Source organism: Enhydra lutris, unplaced genomic scaffold (assembly GCF_002288905.1).
Source record: "Enhydra lutris kenyoni isolate GAN:26980312 unplaced genomic scaffold, ASM228890v2 scaffoldscaffold11, whole genome shotgun sequence".
Lineage (NCBI taxonomy): Eukaryota > Metazoa > Chordata > Mammalia > Carnivora > Mustelidae > Enhydra > Enhydra lutris.
Window position 1 is genome coordinate 28,513,624 of NW_019154095.1, and position 25,107 is coordinate 28,538,730.

The following is a 25,107-nucleotide window of genomic DNA, read 5'->3' on the forward strand; positions in this document are numbered from 1 at the left end:
GGACAAGAGACCAAGATTAGAATGCAAATTTGCACACTGCTTTAATATTGACTATATCTCTAGCTTGGGACAAACAGACCTCTGCCCTCATGAGGATAGCAGCTTCACTTGTCCTAATGCTGTGATTCTTAGTGCTGATGCTAAAATTAAAAATCCAGTAAGACCATGCCATTCTGGCATATGGAATCAGTTTGTCTTGGAAAGTTCCAATTTTATTTTATTTTTTTGTCCATGTTTTCATAAACACGTGAAGTGGAACTTTTACTTTAAATGTCATCATACAGGAATGGCCTTTTCAATGTCATTTGAGCAATAATAAACGTTCTGAAGGCATACTTTTTTCCATGCAAATGTTATCTTATGGTTCAAGTAGATAATAAAACCTTATTAGTAACATACTAAAATAAAGGCACTCAAACAGCACATTTTTGGTTTTTTCAACATACTAATTTCCATGTCTGATGGGTCTAGTTTTTGTAGATCTAACATAAACTTGCTTAAGGGAACTAGGCCAACTGGATTTAAATTCCCATACATACCCCAAAATTTGGGGCATAAATGAAATAACAAAATAAGCACATAGTAAAATCAACTTTTGGTTGATCGAAGGGCCCGGGAGAACTAATCTGCTTTCTGAAGAATAATTAAGAATCCAAAGTAATCACACATAGAAACCAGTTTATTAGATTGTCAGTGATACTTTGAGACAAATTCAAGTTATTTCATTTTACTTTATATAAACAGAGGAAGGGAGGAAAGTTTTAAACTTCAAGCTTTGTTCAGCATGTGTGCAGTTAGCATCCACAAAAGCACCATTGGATATGGAAGAATTAGCACCACAGAATTTTAGGACCTAACTGTTGACATGCATCACTGGAAAACTTGGAACATAAAAACTGAAGTAGTACGTGGTATGGTCTATTATAAACAGTACAAGGCAATTTATGATTTGTTTTCATACAGTACAATACAATCACCAATCAATGAGAATCTTTAAGTACAATACAGGACAAAAACACTTTGTACCCTGTTAACACTAAAACAGTTACAGATTCAAAAACATGTTTTCTTGTGAGAGGCAGTGGGTTGAAACTATACCCTCCTCCTCTTTTGAAATTGAGTTATAGAGTTACATGATCTCTTAAGAAAGTATTTTCAAATCTATGTCTCTCTAGCTCAGTGCTGACAAATGGGTTTTTTTTGGAAAACTGAAAGGCTCAATGAATTAGAACCAAACCAAACCCAAACCAAAACCTGTTAAGAGTCAAGAAGTACTCCAGGGTGGTGGAAGGTATTCCACTCAAGATCGGTTTGAAAAATGACGCCAATGGTGTTGACACTTGTCTTCCCTTCGGTGGAGGAATGTCAAGTAAAGAAGCCTTGCATTCATGATGAACTTCGGTTCATTTCGTTCACACAATGCCTTTATTCTGAAGTGTAACATAAGAGACTTATTCCTTATTCCTCAACTGTTTTTGTAGTGTCATAGGGCTGTTCCTTATGCTGGATTTGACAACAGTGAAAAGGGTTGATATTCTCTCTGGATTTAGGGAAATTTGAGCTAAAGAAAAAATATTAATTTAAATTTAGCATATATGAAATTTTAAAGGGAGTTTCACTATTTTCACAGTACAAACCCATAATGAATATTACTGAAAACCTTTCTGTTAGAAAGCATGTAACAAACCCTCAATTTTAAGTTGTGTGGAGGCCAATTTTGGCATATTAGAAGATACTGTATAAGAAATGTGTAATAGGAACAGATAGCTACAGGTATATTCAGATCTCAATGCACTGATGCCAAGGAAAATATATTTTTACTCACCAAGAGAAGAATATACCTTGACGCATCTATGCAGACACATGAGTCAATCATGTATCTGCCCAACTTCTAATTCTGGAATAGTGATAACAGGGTCATTTAAGAAAAAGTACTCAATTACAGTACGGCAGCAATTTTATGTTGTATATATTTAACAGCAAAACATTTTTGAAAATAGAATCAATATTATACGGTAAGTTTACAATTCACCATTGCTATACTTGTAATACATGCGTTTATTTGTTTTCCCAGTTAAAAAAAAAAAATCCCACTAGGACCAACATCTTTCAGAACAACAATCTAACATGAAACAAAACCTCCTAAGGAAAATATTCAGCATCACAGAGATTTGAGAAAAGTTTGTTACTCAGCATCACAAAATACTCAATAGATCTACATTTAAGATTGTTCATGCCATGACATTAACACACCTTTGGGTTAATATATCGTATTTTAAAAAGATACCAAGATACAAACCAAAGAACTGACATGGAATTTATTTTTAGTTTCTCCTTGATAAGAGAAGACTGCTGATAAACTTGACTCCTGTCTGTACTGTGTAATGATAACTGCGTCTATGAAGCAGCATTTACATTTAGTAAAACACTTAAAACCGGTGATAGAAAAATGGCCACCACAGAGAAAGAACTAAAGATAAGTGTAATCATAAACCAGTTTTTTTTTTAATTAAGTGAACTGCCCCCAAACAAAAAAGAAAGCAAAGTTTGTTTGCTATGAAATATTCTTCTGTTAAAAAACATTCTTGGATGAAAGTTAGTCTATTTTTTTTAAATATCAGAAAGATGTAAGGATGAATTTCAGAAAAAAGTTAACTTTTGAAAAAAAAAAAAAAAGGATCCTATGCCTTTTCCTCTGAATCAAATCCCTTGTATAAATCAACTATTAATTTTCTGAAGAGGGTACAGCAGCTCTAGAGAGCTGCACATCCACGTTCCTGATTTCAATTTGATAATTTGCCAGGCAGGGCTGACTTGAACATAGAAGAAACAAGACTTGTTTCTTAATGCTTTAGAATTACATTAAAAAAAAAAAACCAAATAAAGAAAATTGAGTTATGACAGGCTGGCTTAATACTTTTGATTGCCCTTATAATTTGACCAACATTTCAACACAAGGTAGAACCAATTAAAGATAAGATTTAAAAAAATAAAAGCTGTCTAAAAATCGCTCAATGAAAAAGCCTCCAAATTTTACATTTTAACCTCAAATGATTGTAGACTTAGACTAACAGTTTTGCTGTTCTCAACACACACTTTTGTTTCTCTAGAGTTTTATTTCTGAATTGTTCATTGGTTCTATCACATAACACAATTTTCTATTAAGTTAAAATAGTTTTGAATTATTGTATTATAAGAAGCTTTAGAAAAACACATAAGTAGGATAAATTTATAAAAGGATAAAGAATATTTTATGGGATTTTAGACAAATTCTATACAGACAAATAGCTAGTTCAAGGTAATAAAGTGCCTTCATTTCTAGGTAATTAATTTTTCACTAAAATATTTTAAGGCTTTATAAGAAACTTAACATTATCAGAAGTGTGATAGTATACAGGATTATGCTATTAATTAGCATTCTTTCATAGGTCTTATTTCATTTTATCTTTAAATTCATATTAGGTACTTTTTAATAATCAGCAACTTAAAATTATAAATCTGAATTATAAATTCTGAATTCATTTTGTGAGGAAAAAGAGAGATGTATAATTTCTCAATGCTGTGATTTGTACTTAAGACTCACATGTGGCTTGTGAACAATTTAGTTTATGTCATAATAGACAACAGGCAATGCTCTCAAAAAATACAACAGAATATTTATCCCATGGCCAACAGGGCCATCATTTCATTCATTCATATATTCTGTTGTCTCTACATTTAAATGATTGCACAGCCTTAAGTATAAAAGGCCAGAGGAAATCTAAGATAAATTCTTCAAATACAGGCACAATGAGTATTTTTTTTATTGCAATAGCTTATGCATAATCTGAACTGTATGCCAACATCCAATGTTAAAGCATTTATATTTGTTTTCGGTTTGCTTCTACTACCCATGGGTGTATCACAGTAAAGTACTGGAAATCTAACAGAAGTGTATACAATAGCTATAATCATACAGAATTCTATTTCTTCTTGTCATTTCTCTTTGGAATACATGAGGGTATTTTAAGTAATCTGTGTAGTTAGTTATGTTGACAGCCCCAGATTTTAAGATAAATTATGACTATATGGACATCAACTTACTCAGTTGATTATAACCCATACAAACTAATTAAAATGTTCGAATATTCTTTTTCGGGAGTTTAGCTATTTTTATCAGAAGATTACTAAAGCCAGGCACCAGATTAAATGTCCATGATACCTAAAATGCTTATCTAACTACCACTGGATGAATTTAAAATGCTCCTTAAATTAAAGGTTTTTGAGGTTAGGAGGGAGGAGGAAAGTTAAAATTCATTGAAAAGAATGGTTTAAATGAAATGTTCTACATAATTAGAGAAACAGGAACTACCAGTAGGAAAAAGTGCCAGTCTTAAAATTGGGTTTGGTTTTCAATCTAAAGCCTAGTAAGAGTAATTCCTGGTGATTAAAAAAAAAAAATCAAAATGGCATAAACCTTTATAATTGCACATTCCTTTACCAAAGTGCCACAAGTTACCAAAAAATCTTTTTTAAATGCATACGATGCTACTTATCAAAATCTAAGTACACATAAGTTTTACCTTTTTCATAAGAGTATAGTATAGTTTCACAAATTTATCACAAATATAACCGGGAAGATGAGTTATAACTCTCTAAAAACAGGATAGTGTTTTTTTTTTTTTAAAGATAACTGTTAGAACCTTTGTCATTATGAAGATCCAAACCCAAGTACAGCGAAAGCATTTCCACAGTACCAAAAACATCATGAGAATTTATTTAAGCAAATTTTAGTAGTATTCTGCCATGCAATGCACAGACACCATAGCTTTTTCTTTTTTTTAAACACTGGTTTAGTTATCCTGTTTTAATCTGACTACATATTATACTTACTCTCTTTAATCACTGAAGTGACAATATATGGAATAACTGAGTTTTAAAAACAGCATTAAACATTGAGGTTTCTAGCCTTAACTGCTTATTCCTATTAAGTACGGCAAAAAGGTCTGATGTATGGGTTATTAATTTTCATGCTTCTATCTGTTTATTCTAAATGGAAATGTATAGAGATAATATGATAAGGACATGAGGATGTTAAAGATCAGAAAACAGATATGGAGCAAATAAAATAATAAGCAACTGTATGGAAATTTTCCATATCATTACATTTGTTAAATCAGGGGAGGACAGTAAAAAATAAGATCTGTTTACCAAGCAATAATTATATTAATATGCTTTTAAAAAAATCAGTGGCACATATATAAGGTAAGATTTTTAATATTTTTGTTGTTTGAATGTGATGAAGTTAAACTACAGAGGTATGTCATTATAAACTGAGACCAAAAAAATTGTTCAGAGGGAAAAAGAGAGGGTAAGATCATGATTCTCAGTGACAGGTCACCTGCATTGTATTATGTGACAGGCTAAACATTGTGGTGTAGTGCCTCATTTAATTAGGGTGAAAGTGCTGACAAAAACATAAAAATGCAAATAATAAAATTAAGATTAGTTCATAGTCAAGGACCATTCAATGACTATCAAAAAAGAACCCCTTCTTTTTCCTACAGTTCAAGAATCTCCATGTTCAGGTAAGAATGTGATCATATAAAAGCATTTGAAAGAAATGTCCAATTCAATAAATTCTTAATCTTCTGAGGATGGAGAATGGGATGTCAATTGGTATCCTAGTCCTCTGAGGGAATTAACAAAGTTTAAAAAAAAGAGGTAAAATCAGAAAGAATCGGGCATGATAAATCACTGATAACAACTTCCCCAAATCCAATATACAGATAGGTCAATCACAGAAAGGTAGATATTCATTCTATATAATTTAATGAATCTTCTTGTAGTTTCTGAATATGAAAATATAATCACTTGTGGGTAACAGTTTTGGGTAGTGGCAGGGTTTAAAAATTGTTAAGGAAATACTTCAAATGAACACTGAAATGCAGAAGATCCTTATAGAAGCTGTAGGCAAGTGGAAACCCCATACTCCACGTGGGATTCCTACTATCTTTAGTTCCTGCATTATCCAAAGTCATATAAATTGCATAATCCCTCTTGGCAATACACACAGATACTCTCTTGTCTTCGCAAAACCTAGGCAATTGCGTTTACCTAACAGCTTTACCCTGGTAGCAGTCCTAGAGTGAGGACAAATACTGGACAAACCTGTAAGAGCCATTCCTACCATATACTTTAATTTTGTTTTCTATTATTCCGCTCTTTTATAGCAGTTTTCATTTCCAAAATGCCAAACAACTGATTATAATAGTTATTTCTCATTCCAGAAGGAGGGCAAAGTTAATAAATGGCTTGTGAAGTGGTGGAACCACAGAGGGTTTTCAAGATCCTATGTATCTTCTCTATTCTGTATGCAGTTATGTCTAGCAATGCCCTCTGCTATGTGTCTATACCCCTTGAGGTCAAAGACTCAATCTTGTTGTCTGCTATATACCTAGATCTATCAGAATGTTTAGCTCATGCTGAATGCAAAATAAAATATCTGTCGATTTGAGGAATGAGAAATAAGACCGAAAAAATGAAACAAAGTAGCTTAACATACTGCCCCTCACCCTTGACTTCCAAGTGAAAAGCCATGCGTACCCACTCTTGCTTCTCCACCACAGTAACGTAAGTGGTATTACCCTTCTTACCTAATAAGGTTGTATTACTCACTCTTAAACCTTGATGGCAAAGACCCTATGGTATGTGTCCTCCAGAATACTGGTGACTCAACTTTTACTGCTACTACTCCTAAAACTGCATTATTCACCTTTTCTTTGGCCAAGTATTTAAATTAAAAGTTATGTTTCTGCACACACTATACTATTCTTAAGCTAATTCAGACATAAAGAATCAAGAAAATCCTCATAGCTGTAATCATCAGCATGACTATGGAGAATATCAGAAGGGACTGAAAAGACAGACATATTACAGCAAAAAACACTGGGGACTAGAGGTTCTTTAATTTTCTGGAAATTAGTGCAGGAAAACTAAGATCCTTAAGAAGATAGTGATTTTAGTGAACAAGGTTAATGTCAAGTTTAAACTATAAGATATTGAAAGTTTTTTCCAGCTCTAAATTTCTATTTTGTGATGCCTGATTCCTCTTCTGGTAAGATGAGAATCTACACAGTATTCAAAGAGTATTTCATTTTTTAAAAAAAGGGATAAACTTGAGAAGTTTGATGTTTCAGAACTCTTGAGCAACTGTGAATATTAAAAGTTTTCTCTAAACCACCATTATTCCTTCTTTTGCAACAATTCCATGTAAAGCCTTTTAAATCCTGAATAAATATACTTAAATTATGTCAATGTGGTGTGGATATTACTTTGCTGGCAATACCTCATATTGTAAGCAAAATTAGTAGTGAGGAGTTTGCCCCTGGTCCTGCTACTTTGCATGAACCTGTCCCCTAAAGAAGTCTTAAGTTAATTACAATTAAGTACAATTCATGACCTCATTTCCAACTTCAAAGAGAGGAGGTGAAATTATTTAATTTTTTTCAATCACAGCAGTGGAAAAACAAAAGGCTATGCTATTAAGTTTGAATCTCTAAATTACTGTATATGTTTATAAAACAGGACTATGAACTCAAACATTTTGATTGAGAAGCAACAAAAACAATACTAATTCCAAAACTAGGAAGCAAAATCAAGTTTTCATTTGGGTCCTTTCTCTTTCCTTTTTCTTTTTGATAAGTCTAGCTGGGGGTTTATTGATTTTATTAATTCTTTCAAAGAACCAGCCAGCTCCTAGTTTTGTTGATTTGTTCTACTGTTGTTGTTGTTTTTTCCTGTCATTAATTTCTGCTCTAATCTTTATTATTTCTCTTCTCTTGTTGGATTTAGGCTTTATTTGCTGTTCTTTTTCCATCTCCTTTAGGTGTAAGGTTAGATTGTGTCCTTGAGACTGTCCTTGTTTCTTGAGAAGAATCTAATTTTTAAAAGCCAGAACCCTAAATACATGGGAGGAGGAAAGATGATTTACTATCAGCTTTAATTTTTGCTAAGCTAGGACTTCTCAAAACCCTTCAAGCAGAGTGTACTCCCTGGGAAATCAGGTTTATAATTCTATATTTCACAACCCAAGACCTCTTTACCCTTCTAACATTAAACTGATATCATTACTCATGCTAAAATGGGAACAAGGGCCATATTCTCATTTTTCCACATGGCAACAAACATTATTGGCAGTTAATTAAAATTAATTACTCCAACTAAAATGATGACAAACTGCTGAGAGAATTCATGCATACTGCTCAAAAGTAGTTAATCATCTTTATGGTTTAGAACATAGATCCTTGAGGCTTGGTAGGATAGCACAGCAAGTCCTCTGTACAGTTTAAATTATACTAATGAGATTCTTTTGAGGATTTAAATGTAACTCTTTTTTCATATGAACTAAGACTTATGAGACGTAAGCTTAACTTAAGCCAAATTCTACACTAAGGTAGGTTGTATAAGGAAAGTATCATTTCAACATTTCTGGAATTATTAGAATGAAATATGAATGTGGTAAATAAAATATTTTAGGAACCATAAGAGGAAAAATAAGTATGAGAGGGGAGAAGGAAGGTGTATTTAGTGGAAGGCAGAAAGAAATGAGAAAATCAGTAGATAAGAGGGAGTCACAGGATGGGAATAATCTGAAACATTATTTTCTAAGTTTTCTGGCAAAACTTCTAATATTTTTTGCATGCCTTTTTCCATAGGACTGATAGAAGCACCATGGTATTTTACAGTTATTTTTCTCCTGGCTGAAGAGTTGTATAAACACTGAAAATGACATGCTAACATCCCATAAAGTTAAGAAGGTGCTCGTTGTGTGTATTGTTGGTGTGTGAGTTAATGTTCTGCGATCTCTTTGCGGTTTCGCAGCTTCTTATTTAAGAATCTTAAAGATGGAGATGGTATGGATTGGGAGGAACTAGCCCAGGGCCAGCTCAGTGCTTGCCTTTATGTAGTTAGGTCAAAATTCAGAGTCCTTTTCAGTCAGAATAATGTTCTCTTGAAAAAGACAACAGCAGGGGCACCTGGGTTGCTCAGTGGGTTAGGCCTCTGCTTTGGCTTGGGTCATAGTCTCAGGGTCCTGGGATGGAGCCCCGCATTGGGCTCTCTGCTTGGTGGGGAGCCTGCTTCCCCTCTCTCTCTGCCTGCCTCTCTGCCTACTTGTGCTCTCCCTCTCTCTCTCTCTCTCTCTCTGTCAAATAAACAAATGAATAAATCTTAAAAAAAAAAAAGAGAGAGAGAGAAGACAACAGCAGATAGTAACAATTCACATCTGTTGGTACACAATTTACTGTGACTCCCTAGAGTCACGGTATCATCTTCACTTAAATTTATTATGGCTCCCAAATCTCAATGAATCCTTGCTTAAAATGGCAATTTTTAGGTAAATTCAATTAGAACTTTAAAAAAAACACACACACAGAAAACCCCCAAAAATGTAATCTGGAGATGTTGGTTTCATTGTATCTGTTCTTCTATTTGTAAAAATTATGGATCAAAGTGAGTTTGTAATAATAAAACTGAGTTCATAAAGTCTATGTTATGCAATTTTAAGAGTGCATAAAAGCTACTGAGCCATCACCACCATATTGATAAACAGTGAAAACATCCCTTCCAGCACGCTTTGATTACGGAGATATCATAAGATGTACTTCCTCACCTGGAGTTATTTCTGACATTTGTTTTCTGAGGTCAAAGCAGACGTACAAAGGGAAGGAAACATATAGTAGCAGAGCCATTATAACTGCTGGGGTGCAGTTAGTTGCCCAGTATCTTTGTTGTTAATAAAATCTCCCAGAAGAGTACCTCTTGATGCATCCAACAGTAATTAAGGTGGGAGTACTGTCACTGAATATTAATATTAGAGGGTATTTTGTCCCCTCATTCCTGCTGCAGTTTTGCTGCCCTGACTTTAATGATAGCCATGTGTCATTTAAGATGCTCAGTGAAGATCTAATTATTTCTTGCCTGTTTTTTCTAAAGTCTTATCTGCAACAGAAGGAAACTATTTACTGAAGAACTCCACAACACAGATGATCTCAAAAATATTAGGTTGAGTGAAAGAAGCCAAATGATGAAACTCCATGTTCATTTATATACAATTCCAGAACAGAAAAAACTAACCTGTAGTCACAGAAATTGGATCAGGGATTGCTTTTGGAGGTTTGGATTGGGGAAAGAGTGGGGCTGTTGACTGGAAAGGGAAACAAATTTTCTGGGGTGAGAAAAATGTTCTGTGTCTTGATACCTGTCAAAACTGATTGAATGATATGTTAAGATTTGAGCATTTTACTGTAAGTAAATTATACTTTAATAGAAAATGTGAAAAAGCATTGCCACTGAACACAATGTTCTTGCTGAAGCATTAGTGTAGGATGGAGTTTTTGTTTTCATTTCAGAACTTCTGCCTTCACACTGTCCCATAAAGAGCAACACATCCTAGAATGGGACCCATGACCAATACTCTACAGAGAATGTGGATTTTATATCAGGGCACTGAACTAAACCAGGTTTAGTTTATTGCTGGGGGAAAAAAAAAGAAGACAAATTCTTTTATGGACCCAGCTCTAAGAAAGGACAATAAAACATCTTACATTAAAAAATACCTGAGAACAGAAAAGGGTTTTTAAGTTCGATTTACCCTTGTGAAAATACTAATTTATAAAGGCATAAAAAATAGCAATAAAAAACTTGGCTCAAATGCTACTTAACAGTGATCACGGCAATATGGCCTTCACTCTTTTTTTGTTTCCCCAAGGATGAGTGAACAACAGTGGAGAGTAGTAGTATACCACTGGTATCTAAAGATGACTGAGGAACTTAAAACATTTAGGTGGAAAGAAAGCAAGATTTTATTTATGTTACTTTGGTGCATATTCAAGTGTATATATTGAATATCACATTTTAAAACCATTTTGAACGCCAGTGTTTGGGGCCTAATTTATGATTACCTTGCCACTTCAAATCTAAGGGGCCATATGTTCATCAGCTTTAAAGAGGTTATAATCAGAATCAAAATAACCACAGAAGTCCCAATTTCCTACAGAAATAACCTTATTACACTGACAGTTCTAAAAATAAATAAGTGAAAAAATTCTATTAATTCTGAGAAGAAAGTAGTAATACCCTGAATAGAATTTACCTACAAGTAATGCCAAGGATTCATGGGCAATTAAAACTATAATCAAAAGCCAGATAATTATTTATCCAATTTATTTCTTTTTTAATTCCAATTCAAATCCACCAAGGTTTTATGTTGTTTTAAATCTGTATGTCATACGGCGACATCTAAAACACATAATTTTACTACTCATCATGTTCTCCCCCGAGACTAGACTGAAAAAAATGAAAAAAAAAAGTAACCAATTTCCCTAGCATAATGGCTGGCCTCTGAAAAGAACTCAATAAGTATTTGCTGAATAAATGAATGAATGTTTTCCTTTCCCTTGATTGTCATTTCTTACCTCACATAGTGGCTTCTTACTGCAAATTAAAAATTCAGTATGATGGAAAAGGAAAAGCATAGACATTGACTTAGTAAAAGAGGGCAGTGCTCTGAAACCCCTACGCCATGTGTCATTATTGCTGCTCCAGCTTTTGTTGACATAAAAATCACATAAATATAAACCAACACAATTGTGAAAGTGAAACAAATTGATAGAAGATAAATTCTATATTGATAGAAGATGAGATTTTTTTAGCTATAAAATTTTCCTTTTAAAAACTCAATTAAAGGGGCGCCTGGGTGGTGCGGTCGTTAGGTGTCTGCCTAGAGCTCAGGTCATGATTCCAGGGTCCTGGGATTGAGCCCAGAGTGGGGCTCCCTGCTCAGCCGGGAGTCTTCTACCTCTGCTGTTCCCCCCGCTTGTGCTCTCTCACTCTCTTTCACTCACTCTCCCAAATAAATAAATAAAACGTTAAGAAAATTAAAAAAATAAGAACTCAATAAAGGGTGCCTGTGGGCTCAGTTGTTTGAGTGTCTTACTCTTGATTTTTGCTCATGTCATGATCTCGGGGCTGTGAGCCCGAACCTCGGATTGGACTGGGCTCCACGCTCAGGACGGAGTCTGCTTGTCCTTCTCCCTCTGTTCCTTCCTCTCCCCACTCCAAATAAATAAGTAAGTTAGTAAATTAATTAATTAATTAATTAATGAAATCTTTTAAAAACCCAACTAAATCAATGACACTAAAGGACATTGTTTGCTTTGCTAGATGAACAATAAAAACTTTCATAATTAAGACTGGATAGTTGTGAAATGTTTCATGTAAATCTCTGACATAGAGATTTAAAAGTTCGTCAGTACCAAAGACAAACGGAATATCAAGTGCTAGAAGATAGAAAAAAAAAATATAGCTTGAGATTATATGAAATGAGAAAAAGCTCAGAAATCAAGATGAAGGTTTGCAGGGGCCTCTTTATGACAGTTAACTGGGACCAGTAACTACATTTTACTGGTCCCAGTTAACTGTCATAAACTGTCCTGAAACCATGTTTTAAAGCATGTACTAACCATCAAAAAGCTATTTTTTCAGTCAAAAATGACCCACAACCATAATCTTGCAATGCTTTCAACTTTAAAATAAACGAGTGTGAAAACCGTTCCAGCTGACAGAAGAAAACAAATATCCTGAATAAAGCCCATATACTATCTCCCGCTGACTTTCAAGGAAGCAACAGAGAAGCAGAAATGGAGTAGCGGAAGGAGCACGTCCTGAAACCTAGCTCAAGTTCTGAAATGACTGGTTAGATGATTATGAACAAGTCACATACTCTCTTTAATATTTTTCCTATCTGTTTTACAATGAGGGTGTTAAATGACTCCAAAGACCCCTTCAGGCAAAAAAAACATTAAAGTTGATAGCAGTTTTAGACAAGAAAATCTTAAGTTGTCAAGTCATGAAGTAAAACAGGTGAATATAATCCTTTTAGTAGTGGGGTCATTGATCCCCAAATCATGCAAACTGACGATCATCTTTTTAAAAAAGGAAATAAAGCAGTTCAGATTCTCTCCAGCAATACAAATATACTTTGATATTTCCCAGTCTGTGGACAGTTTATTCATTTTCTTGATGGCATCTTTTGATAAAAAGAACACATTAATCTTGATGAAGTAACTAATTTTTAATTTTTTTCTTTTATAAAAGTTAGTACCTTTTGTTTCCTGTCCAAGGAAGTTCTGCCTACATAGTTGTGTGCTTTTCTATTTGACTGACAATAGCTTCAGGAGATTATAACTAGTCCAACTCCCTGGCTACTGCTGGACCTGAGACTTCCTGTGGTAAAAGGAGGTTCCCTTCCAATTTTGCATAATTTTTTTATACTCTCTGGGGAGCTGTTCATGTTATGGGTTGGGAAGAATTAATAATGATGTTATTAGTATTTATCACATGCTTATTATGTGATAGAAACTTTGCTAACAGCTTCATATATCTTAACATGTTTAATTTTCTAAAGAGAATCCTGGCTGACTATAGCTTCTGTAAGGTCAAGAAATCTTATCTGTTTGTTATTGATACATCCTCTGGAACAAGAAAATTGCCCCAGAACAGAGTAATAAATAGGTATAAACTGAATGCTGAATGAATAAATTCACACAGTAAGTCTATAATGTTATATAACTTGCCCACTATTCATAAGAGTGACATAATTTGGACTTGAACCTAGGACTGGCTGACACCAAATTCTGTGTTCTTTATAACTCTGTACTGAGGCCACTAAGACTGCCTGATAACTCTGTGGGAACCCAGAACCTAAAGATACAGCTGAAATTACTGCTATTATTTAAGGGTGGACAGAATGGTTTAAAGTTATTGTGGTTTTATTCCTCTCCTAGCAAAAAGCAAATGTGGAACTTCTTTTAAACACTCCCCCCTTCTTCTTCTTTTTTTTTTTTTTTAAGATTTTATTTATTTATTTGAGAGAGAGACAGTGAAAGAGAGCATGAGAGGGGAGAAGGTCAGAGGGAGAAGCAGACTCTCCGTGGAGCTAGAAGCCTGATGCGGGACTTGATCCCAGGACTCTGGGATCATGACCTGAGCCGAAGGCAGTTGTTTAATCAACAGAGCCACCCAGGCACCCCTCTCCCTTTTTTTTTTTTTAAGTTTATTTTTTGAGAGAGCACAAGTGGCTGCAGGGGTAGAGGGAATCTCAAGCAAACTCTGTGCTGAGCTCAGAGCCCAACACGGAGCTCAAGCCCATGACCCTTGAGATCATGACCCCAGTCGAAGCCAAGAGTCCAACCCTCGCTCAATGGACTGAGCAACTCAGGTGTCCCTCTTTTTTTTTTTTTTTTTTTAAGTAGGCTCCATGCCCAGCATGGAGCCCAATGCAGGACTTGAACTCATGACCCCAAGATGAAGACCCAAGCTCAGATCAAGAGTCGGAGACTTAATCAACTGAATCACCCAGGTGCCCCTAAGCTCCTTCTTGATAATCTTGGCCATATTGATCTTTTTATATTTATAACCATGTGATAACTTGTGCAGATGGAGCCAATATGAAACTTTTATGGCCATGGATATATGGGGCCAGAAAAATTGAATCTGCACATACAATTTAGAGCTCAGCCTGCTAACTCCTCAGTGATGCTGCAAAGCCACTGCTCACTGGGAATGCTAGGAGCAAGGTTATTTATTTAAAGGAATTTCTAGCAACAGACCTTTAACTACGATACTTTTAATCCTATTGAAATTGACTCCTATTGAATATTGATTGAATACAATATAGAGAGCACAATGAAATTTTGTATGCATGAGAATACTTCAATGTTTTTATAATCTTCATTGTTAACAACTATAATCACTGCAGGGACAACAAACAAAAACAACAACAAAACAAAACTATAATCACCATATAATGGTGTAAATGAAGAATATATATGTTCTTGAGTTAATTTCATATAAAATTAGAACTTCCCCTTCAAATAGGTTTTGAAAAAAACCTGCTTCCAATTTATTATGTGGCCATTTGCTCTTGCTCATAAGAGTTGAAGAAAAAATTCTCCAGTTGGTTTTTAATTATTAACTGACCTGACTGAAAATGAAGTATTTTTATCTCTGAAGTTCTCGAAATAACACTTTTTGAAGGCTACACTGCATTGCAGGAGCCATGATAAGACTTGTGATGATAGGACAGCAAGAGATCTGCATTCTAGTCATTAGGATCAAGTTCTGGAAGGTTCACTAAGGTGGGAGCTCAGGGGACACCTGAGTGGCTCAGTCTGTTAAGCATCTGCCTTTGGCTCAGGTCATGATCCCCAGGTTCTGGGATCAAGTCCCGCATCAGGTTCATTGCTCAGCGGGGAGTCTGCTTCTCCCTTTGCCTGCTGCTCCCCCTGCTTGTGCTCTCTCTCTCTCTCTGACAAATAAATAAATAAATAAATATTTTTTTAAAGGTGGGAGCTCAGGAAATAGACTAAAGAATAGAGATGCCAAAGACTCAATAATTAGAGAAAAAAGGCTGACTCTAGGCAAATATATTGATTACCAATCAATCAATATATTGATTACAAATATATTGATTACCAAAATAATGATTTGATATACCTTCTGCTAGGGCCAAAACCCACAGTATATTGAGTGCAGAACTGAACCCAAAGATGTGATGAAAACAGGAAAATGTTTAGAGCACATTTTTAAAAAAACCATTTAAATTGGCTATAAAAACATGTGCTTAATTCACGGAACTAGAACAAACAATTCTGAAATTTGTATGGAACCACAAAAGACTCTGAATAGCCAAAGCGATCTTGAGAAAGAAGAACAAAGCTAGAAGTACTACAATCCCAGATTTCAAGATATACTAGAAAGCTGTAGTAATCAAAACAGTATGGTACTGGCACAAAAACAGACACACAGATCAATGGAATAGAATTGGGAGCCCAGAAATAAACCTATACTTTTATGGCCAATTAATCTACAACTAAGGGACAGAAAATACAACGAGGAAAATACAGTCTCTTCAATAAATGGTGTTGGGAAAACTAGACAGATACACACAAAAGAATGAAACTGGACCACTTTCTTACACCATGTACAAAATAACTCAAAATGGATTACAGACTTAAATGTAAGACCTGAAATCATGAAATGCCTAGAAGAAAACACATAAAATACTCCTTGACATTGGCCTAAGAAATAGTTTTTTGGATATGTCTTCTTATACAAGGGTGACAAAAGCAAAGATAAATGATCTGAACTACATCAAACTAAAACACTTTTGCACAATGAAGGAAATCACCAACAATGAAAAAACATGCTGCTGAATGGGAGAAGATACTTGCAAATGATATATCTGTGAAGGGGTTGATATCCAAAATATATACATAACTCATACAACTCAATAACAACAACAACAAAAAGAAACAAGCTGATTAAAAAATGGGCAGAGGACCTGAACAATTTCCCCAAACAAGGTATACACATGACAAAGACAACACAGATGGATCTGGAGGGTATTATGATAACCGAAATAGTCATAGAAAGACAAACACAATGTGATTTCACTTATATGTGGAATTTAAAAGACAAATGAACAAAACAAAACAGAAACAGACTCAGATATAGGGAACAAACTGGTGGTGGCCAGAGGGTAAATGGGGGTGTGGGTTGATGGGCAAAAAACATGAAGGGAATTAAGAGGTACAAACTTCCAGTTATAAAATAAATACATGGTGCGGAAGTGATGTACAATATAGGGAATATAGTCAACAGTATTGTAATAACTTTGTATAGTGACAGATGGTAACCAGACCTATTGTAGTGATCATTTTGTAATGTATAAAAATACCAAATCACTCTCTTATACACCTGAAACTAATATAATACTGTATGCCAATTTTAACTTTTAAAATAACTATTGAAATTATCCGTAAAAATATGTGCTTAATTTTATGAAATTTTGATTTCAAGTTCACCATTTAAAATTTCTGTAACATTATTATGAAGGCTGCAATGAGCAGTGGGCTTCTTACAAACCTTTGTATTTTATTAGATCACTAAGTGATCTATAGTAAATCATTTAACCTGCCTGGGCCTGTTTTCTTCATCTGTTAAGTGAGATCAGAGATAATGAACAAAATCAGTATTTTTATCAGAATGAAATGAGATATAATATGTGAAGGAACTTTGAAAAATATGTGAAATTATATGTAAATTATTGTAATTAAAATTCCATATTCTTTTTACATTTAATTTGATTAGAAATTCCAGTTATGGAAAAACTTTCAGGACAAATGAATCTTTTGTATCAGTAACTAACTGAATTTATCCATTAATGTCTCTTCTTTGAAATGCATCTACAGAAAATTGTTCGAGCTTCAGATTTACTAACAGGGTAACAGTAGAATCAGGCTCATTTCATTTGGCTAAGGTATCAGTGAGATTCATAGTTGAGAACATTGATGGTTTGCTATAAATCCAGACATATGGAGAGAAAAGGATTTTGTGAAGATATTGTTAACTGTGAAGAGAGTGAAATAAAATTAAAGTGCAGGGAGGGCAAATATATGATATGATGTCACTACTCCTCGCCTTCCTCAATCTCTCCCCCACTCAATCCCCCATGCACACACAGAAACCACAGCAGTCTTCTATGATGAGCCTGCAAGGGGCTTCACAATCATCTCCAGCTTAGAGTTTAGGAAATCATTACCACTTGAATACAGTAGTCACATGAAGATGTCCCATGAGATGAAACAGAATCATTATTTTCATCCTAGGACATCAAAAGAGATTTGGAACGGAGAAGACAGAATCATTATTTAAAACAGTATTGTTGTGGCTCTCTAAATTTGCATCAGTGAAATATACTTTGATCATTATAACATAGGTAGATAATTATATCATATTCAAATTAAGTAATGTAGGTAAGTAAATCATATTTAAAGGGAAAATAACATTCAGCATTTTATAATCGCTAGCTTCAAACACACCTCTCACATATACCAACGCACCGTCTGGTACGCTGTGGATAATCAGATGAGTATCTGTTGAATGAAAAAAAGGATAGTTTGATTAGGTTCCAAAAGCTGGTTTGAATCAAGTAACTTTAGACACGGCATACTTAAAGCTAATGGGAGTGGATATTTTTCTTTTGTAAATTATTTTATCTCCAGTCCCTAGCATAAAGCCTGGCACAGGGTAGCCTCTCGACATCCACTGAGTGAATAGAACAGGATCACTGATCTATTAAGCAAGGGAAAGAATTTTCTGAAGTAAAATTTAGGATAGGCAGGAAACAAAAGATCCCATATTCTACGCGTCTTTATTTGTTGAGTCAATCCTTACAATAAAATGACATGGTATTTCTTACCGGGTTTTAAAATTACCGCTTTCATTCCCACTTGGCTTCATTTTGATTTGCCTGTGAAGTTCTGGAATCCTGAAGCAACAAGATTTCAAAGCAAAACAGGAATGGGAACAGTGGTGATTATGTGAAGAAAGATGATGGAAGTAATCAGCAGAGTGCTAGGTGTGGATGGGAACAGAAAAAAGGAAGAAGCAGTTTCTGGTTTTAAACTTAATAAAAAAGGGGACTGGACAAATGAGACAGAGGGAACCGTCCCCTGAAACACTGTTCTAAAGCAACCATTGCTAAGTATGAAGGATACTGAGGAGGATAGGATGGTTCATAAATGTCAGAAGAAACAAAGAGCATTTGGGGAAAAATGAGGGAAGGCCAAACAAGGAAGCCGAAGGTACCTGGAAGAGAAGTTTCACTAACCCCAGGAATATAGATGTTGAAAGATTCTTATCATCTATTGTGATCCAATTCCCACAACTGATGAATAAGCAAGAGATTAAATGACTGGCCCCCGGGTCAGCTACAAGGCAGGGAGCCCAGGCATCTCACACAGCGCCATTACCTCCATTGGGTACCAAGCCCTCTGTTCGGTACCACACCCACTACCCACCAGGAGGGAAAAAGAGAGAACTTAGAATTCTTAAAATTCCATGAATGATGGGACGCCTGGGTGGCTCAGTTGGTTAAGCAGCTGCCTTCGGCTCAGGTCATGGTCCCAGCGTCCTGGGATCGAGTCCCACATCGGGCTCCTTGCTCATCAGGGAGCCTGCTTCTCCCTCTGCCTCTGCCTGCCATTCTGTCTGCCTGTGCTCGCTCTCTCTCCCTCTCTCTCTCTGACAAATAAATAAATAAAATCTTTAAAAAAAAAAAAAAAAAAAATTCCATGAATGCTTGAAACAATAGTTTGAATAATACACAATACATTTTGGGGGGTTTTATTAATTATAGCACAAATACAGTGAGTAATTTGGTATCACATTCATTTTGTAGTTATTTTGTAACAAAATAATTAAGATGAATCATTTAGAATTAAATTATTGCAAATCTGATGTAAGAATCGAACTCTGTTTCCCTAAGATTGATTTTCTCCAACATAAACTGTAAAAAAATTTCTATCAAATAAAACATAGATCTTATGTAATATTTCTGAAGTCAGAAGCAACTCACTTTAATGTGCACTGCATGAATCCCAGCTTGGTATGTCATTAAATGTAATTTTTTTTTAAATCATTCAAACAGCAAATGGTGATTAACAAACCAAATTGCACGTAGTAACCTGATGACTCAAAGGATTCCTTAAATAGGAGTACAGTTTAATAGCACACGAAGAACAAGAATGCAAACTAGCTTTAGTTATTATAAATCAAATCGGCATTCTTTATTGTAAGTAAATTTAATATTATAATTGATAAAGTATGTAATTATCAAAAAAGGCTCAGGACTTGGGGAATTTTCAGCCTGAAGTTTTTACTGTATTAAAGAGTCTTCCGGGCAAAATACTAGTGCCAAGCTTATGTTAGCCACTACGGAGGAGAAGTTAAGTTCTAGGTGGCTGGCAGTGTGTGCCCTGAGGATCGCATGGCATTCGATGAATTTGTGTGGTTTAGGTGTGATAATGGTGTGCAATGAGGAAAGATCTTTTTTTTTTTTTTTAAAGATTTTATTTGTTTATTTGACAGAGAGAGATCACAAGTAGACAGAGAGACAGGCAGAGAGAGAGAGAGGGAAGCAGGCTCCCTGCTGAGCAGAGAGCCTGACGCGGGACTCGATCCCAGGACCCTGAGATCATGACCTAAGCCGAAGGCAGCGGCTTAACCCACTGAGCCACCCAGGCGCCCCTGAGGAAAGATCTTTAATAGTGATGGGGCCCTGGAAAGGAAATAGAGTAATTGCTTAGTAGGTCACTGAACTGGATGCACTACAACTCTTTCACTAAATATTTTCAACTCAAAAATTGTTCCTCTTATTGAGAAAACATTTCTAATTCTTTAATGGAGTTCAAAGGAATAATGAGATTCAATATTAAAGAATTTCCTTTGAAGTAAATATTATCAGTACGTTGCAGGAGACCATTAAAGCAATAGCTGGGTGCTACCAAAATTATGAAATTACTTAAAATTGTTCTAAATAAATAACATTTGCCTGAAAAAATCATATACATTCATATTATGGATTGTTAAATTCACAAGATGAAGAAAGCTTCAGTTACCATTATCCAAGAATCACTATCAACTAGTTTTTGTGTTAGTTCCAAGATAACTTAGGCCAAGAAAAGGTACATATTTTTCTATGTCAAAATCATGAGCATAATACTCAAAATTATAGCATTTCTGTTTATTTAGATGAATATTGCTTGTAGGATTTAATGCTTTACTAACTTCTTCAAAAATAAAACTTTATTAACTTCTTGAAAAATTTTAATAACAGAGGCAGAGAAATTAAAAAAAAACTTTTGAGAAGAGTATTAAGAATGTTTCTTGGGTTTGGGCTTTTCTTACTGCCAAAGGTTTTGAAAAGAGTGCTTGAAACACTCCATTTGCAGAAAATGTATTTTTATATATGCCTATTTCCTCCCCAATTATATTTATTTCTTTTTTTTAAGCGGGGGAGGGGCAGAGGCCAAGAGAGAATCTTAAGCAGGCTCCATGCCCAGGGTGGAGCCCAACATGGGATCGATCTCAGGACCCTGAGATCATGACCTGAGCGGAAATCAAGAGTTGGGCACTTAACTAACTGAGCCATCTAGGTGTCTCCAAATTATATTTCTAATAAAGCTGCTTAAAAGTAAAGTTTCAGGGGCTCCTGGGTGGCTCAGTGGGTTAAAGCCTCTGCTTTCGGCTCAGGTCATGATCCCAGGGTCCTGGGATCGAGCCCCGTATCGGGCTCTCTGCTCAGCGGGAAGCCTGCTTCCCTCCTCTCTCTCTGCCTGCCTCTCTGCCTGCTTGTGATCTCTGTCTGTCAAATAAATAAAATCTTTAAAAAAAAAAAAAAAAGTAAAGTTTCATATCGGACTCAGCAAAGACTTTGAAAGCATTTAATGAACAATAACTCTGCCAAATTCCAGACAAATTTCCAATCTACTACATAAATAACGAGGAACCAACTCTAGAATATACATAGGAAAAATCTACAGAAATTCGATGATTTAAGCTTAACTGCCCTGGCAATTCTAACCTCAAACCTTAAACAAACAAAAAACATACAAGAAGTATTCCTCTGGAATTCCCTAGGTCTCATGAGGAATAAAGTTTCCCTTTCCTTGTAACTCAGAGGAAAGCTTCCAGGACCAGATGTATTTCATTTGCAGTCACCAAAAGATTATAAGGATCGCTTAATATAAGCACAATTGCTTTGTGATTATAAATCTTTTTTTTTTTTTTGAGAAGGCCCCACCCCCACTGTGGAGCCCAACGTGGGGCTTGAAGTCACAACTCTGAGATAAGACCTTAGCTGAGATCAAGAGCTAGAGCCTTAACTGACTGAGCCACGCAGATGCCCTGCAAATGTGAATCTTTTCACAAGTGAGAACTGTAACAACACAGGTTGTAAAGATTATACTTGGAGAGCTAAGTAGCAATAACTATAAACCCATTATTGATAGGAGAAAGCAGATATGAGAAGAAAGTAGTCTGGTGGTTCAGGGGATGGGGCAGAGGGATAGGGGATTATTCAATGGGCTTAGAGTTTCAGTTTTGCAAGATGAGAAAGTTTTGGATGTTGGTTGTACAACAAGGTGAATATACTTCACACTAATGAACTGCATATTTAGAAATGGTTAAGATGGTAAATTTTATGGTTTTTTTTTTTTTTAAATACAAAAAAAAAAAAAAAAAAAAAAAAAAAGAGAAAAGTCATTCGAGACTTAGAGTCAACTTGTGAGAAAGTGAAAGACCAACCACTTATGGACTTGACTCAGGCTGGAAAGACAGAATATTTTGTTTTTGAAATCTTGAATTTTGAAAAGTAACTAATGGTTACTTGTCAAATAGTTTGAATTCGAGCATAGGAGGTGGGGGAGAAACTAGCATTCCCAGTGATCATTGCGCAGAAAACTAGACAATACAAAATCCTAGATTAAATACTTGGATTTATGTGTTTAGCCTCTCTGTGTTTAAAGTGAGCCCTAGATATTACTTGTTGGTAGGATAACCAAAAAAAAATCGTTTTGGCTGATGGTATTAAAATCTAAACAATGCCAGCTGAAAAGATGATATGGAAGAAAGAATGCAAGTCTAAGGCCATGCATGACAAAGAATGGCCTCCACACCATTCAGAAAGAGCAAGACAAAAAATGCCAGTATCTGAACCCCACTCTGGACCAATCAAATCAGAATTTCTGGGTGTGGGGACCAGAATCTACATGTTTAATAAATATACTATGTACACGAGTGTTTGAGAATGACTGGACTAAATTTTAAAGGGAGAAACCACTGTCATTTTAATGGAGGTTAGAACTCATTAGAGGCAAATACACAGTTTAATGTTTAAGGGTATTCTTGATGACACCATCATGGCCATGATTCTTTGAGCTCCTTAGAGGCACATCCAAGAGTCTCTATTGTTTTAAAGGAGGGATTATTGGATTAAAACAATCTCTTTGAAATATTAGAAGAGATATTCTTAAGTGAGTCAAATGGTAGTCTGTGTTGCAAGAACCAGCTGCCTGGCTAAGCTTGAAATGTTTATAGAGCTATAATGAGAACTTTTATAGCTCTAAAGCAGGGATGACAAATAGCAAATATTTGGCATGAATGTTGTTGTTCTCTCTTTCCCTATAGATGCAGATTTCACATTCTCAACATAGCACTTTAGGGCAGCCAATCAACTGTAGTAACGAACAAGATGAAACCAATTTGTCAGTACTGCTCTGGGGATATGGAGGTGGTGTGGGGTGGGGGAAGATTGGTTTCCCTTTAAAATTTTATACACACACACGCACACACACGTGTAATATTCATGCAGAGTAAAATTCACTTAGCTAAATACTTAGAAATGTGTAATACAGATATAGCTTATAGACTTTGGTGTAATACATTTTGACTTACTCAGCTGTCTGTCTAAAAGGCATTATTATTTGTCCACTGAAATATGAAAATGTTGTTATATCATGAGAAAGCGCAAGATGCCTGAAAGAAGGACAAGAAAAAGTGGACCCTGCAAGTGAGAATGGAGTTCCATATTGGTTCACACAAGATCCCTGAATTTAGATATTATTGCCACAGCCACCCTTTTGCCTTTTATAAAGCCTTGAAACTCTCTGGGAGAGAATCACATATATTTTTTGCAGCAATAATCAACCTACTTGGAATCTTGTTCTCCGATATGGAAACCTTAAGATGAAATAGTGAACCATGTTATTTTCTTTCCATCTTAAATTAGTGTGCAAAAAAAAAAAAAAAAATAGAGAAGGAGAATATTACTTGATTGCTTCAATCTTTAAACAAATTTAATTTAGACTTCTACAAAGAAAAACTTTGATAATATCCAATGATTTGGGTTTCTAATTTACTGTACTATAACTTATGTCTTTCCAAATAAACCTGTAGCAGGTACTTTTGAAAAAGCAACGTAAGTACTATGTTCATTCCTTCAAATGGTTGTTTCTGAAAAATATGATTAAACGTGCAAAATTTCTTATGAAAATCATAAAAAATAGACCTAATTTTGTAGGGCAAATCTCATGAAACCTATCTTAACTAATTCACTTAATTACTACAGCTCATAAATATTTGAAAGTATATCTTATATTGTGTTGCAATAACAAGGGGTGGGAGGACATGATTTTTTTTTCTTAACATGTTTTCAGAATAATGCTAGAAATATTGAAATCCTAATTCTTTATCTAACTTGATCATTAATAGAAGACCTGAATACAAAAGTTCTAAGAATTCTCAAAATCCTGGGGCACCTGGGTGGCTCAGTGGGTTAAGCCTCTGCCTTGGACTCAGGTCATGATCCCAGGCTCCTGGGATCGAGGCCCACATCGGGCTCTCTGCTCAGCAGTGAGCCTGCTTCCTCCTCTCTCCCTGCCTGTCTCTCTGCCTACTTGTGATCTCTGTGTGTCAAATAAATAAATAAAATATTTAAGGAAAAAAAAAAAAGAATTCTCAAAATCCTGTCTCTCAGAGTTGAAAAGAATCTTCAAGGTAATAACAATCCATTTTTTCCTGATTTATTAATTCCTTTTACATATCCTAAATTAATTGCATGTCTATTCTCTGCCTTAAAAAATTTCAGAAACAGGGAAACAGCACTACTTCTTGAAGTCTGCCCTCATGTTGAGCTGAAATTTCCTATAAATCTCCATTCTGCCTGCAGCTTCCCCAGATTATAATTGTAAGACTTAAATTTTTCAAATCGAAAACTTAAATTGTAGTTATAATACAAACAGGACAGAGAATTTTTTAAAAAGTTATTATATTGCTTGTAATGATCTTTTTGACTTGGTGCTTATCTCTGTTATGTTGATCTTTTTCACAACTGGGAATTCATTGTTTTGGAGCACTAATCATTGAAGTCGTAGTAGTTGGTAAGAGAAGTTAATGAACTTGCAGAACTGCAAAACATATATGTATGAATGATCTAGTATTTCTGATAAAATATGATCCACTAGAATGACAGCTATTGAGGTTATGTCATACATATTAATTATATAGATTTATATACAAAATATCATTTGAACTTGCAGAACTGCAAAACATATATGTATGAATGATCTAGTATTTCTGATAAAATATGATCCACTAGAATGACAGCTATTGAGGTTATGTCATACATATTAATTATATAGATTTATATACAAAATATCATTT

The 25,107-nt window shown here is 35.0% G+C and overlaps 1 protein-coding gene across 1 annotated transcript in view; it reads right to left on the reverse strand.

The window, feature by feature from the left end:
- Nucleotides 1-579: 579 nt before the first annotated feature.
- Nucleotides 580-25,107, reverse strand: part of LOC111144628 (purine rich element binding protein G) — a 37,560-nt gene continuing 13,032 nt past the window's right edge. Inside the window, exon 3 of the mRNA XM_022499018.1 lies at nt 580-1,561. Within this exon, the coding sequence (XP_022354726.1) occupies nt 1,459-1,561 (103 nt within the window). The 3' untranslated portion in view covers nt 580-1,458. The remainder of the gene's footprint in view (nt 1,562-25,107) is intronic.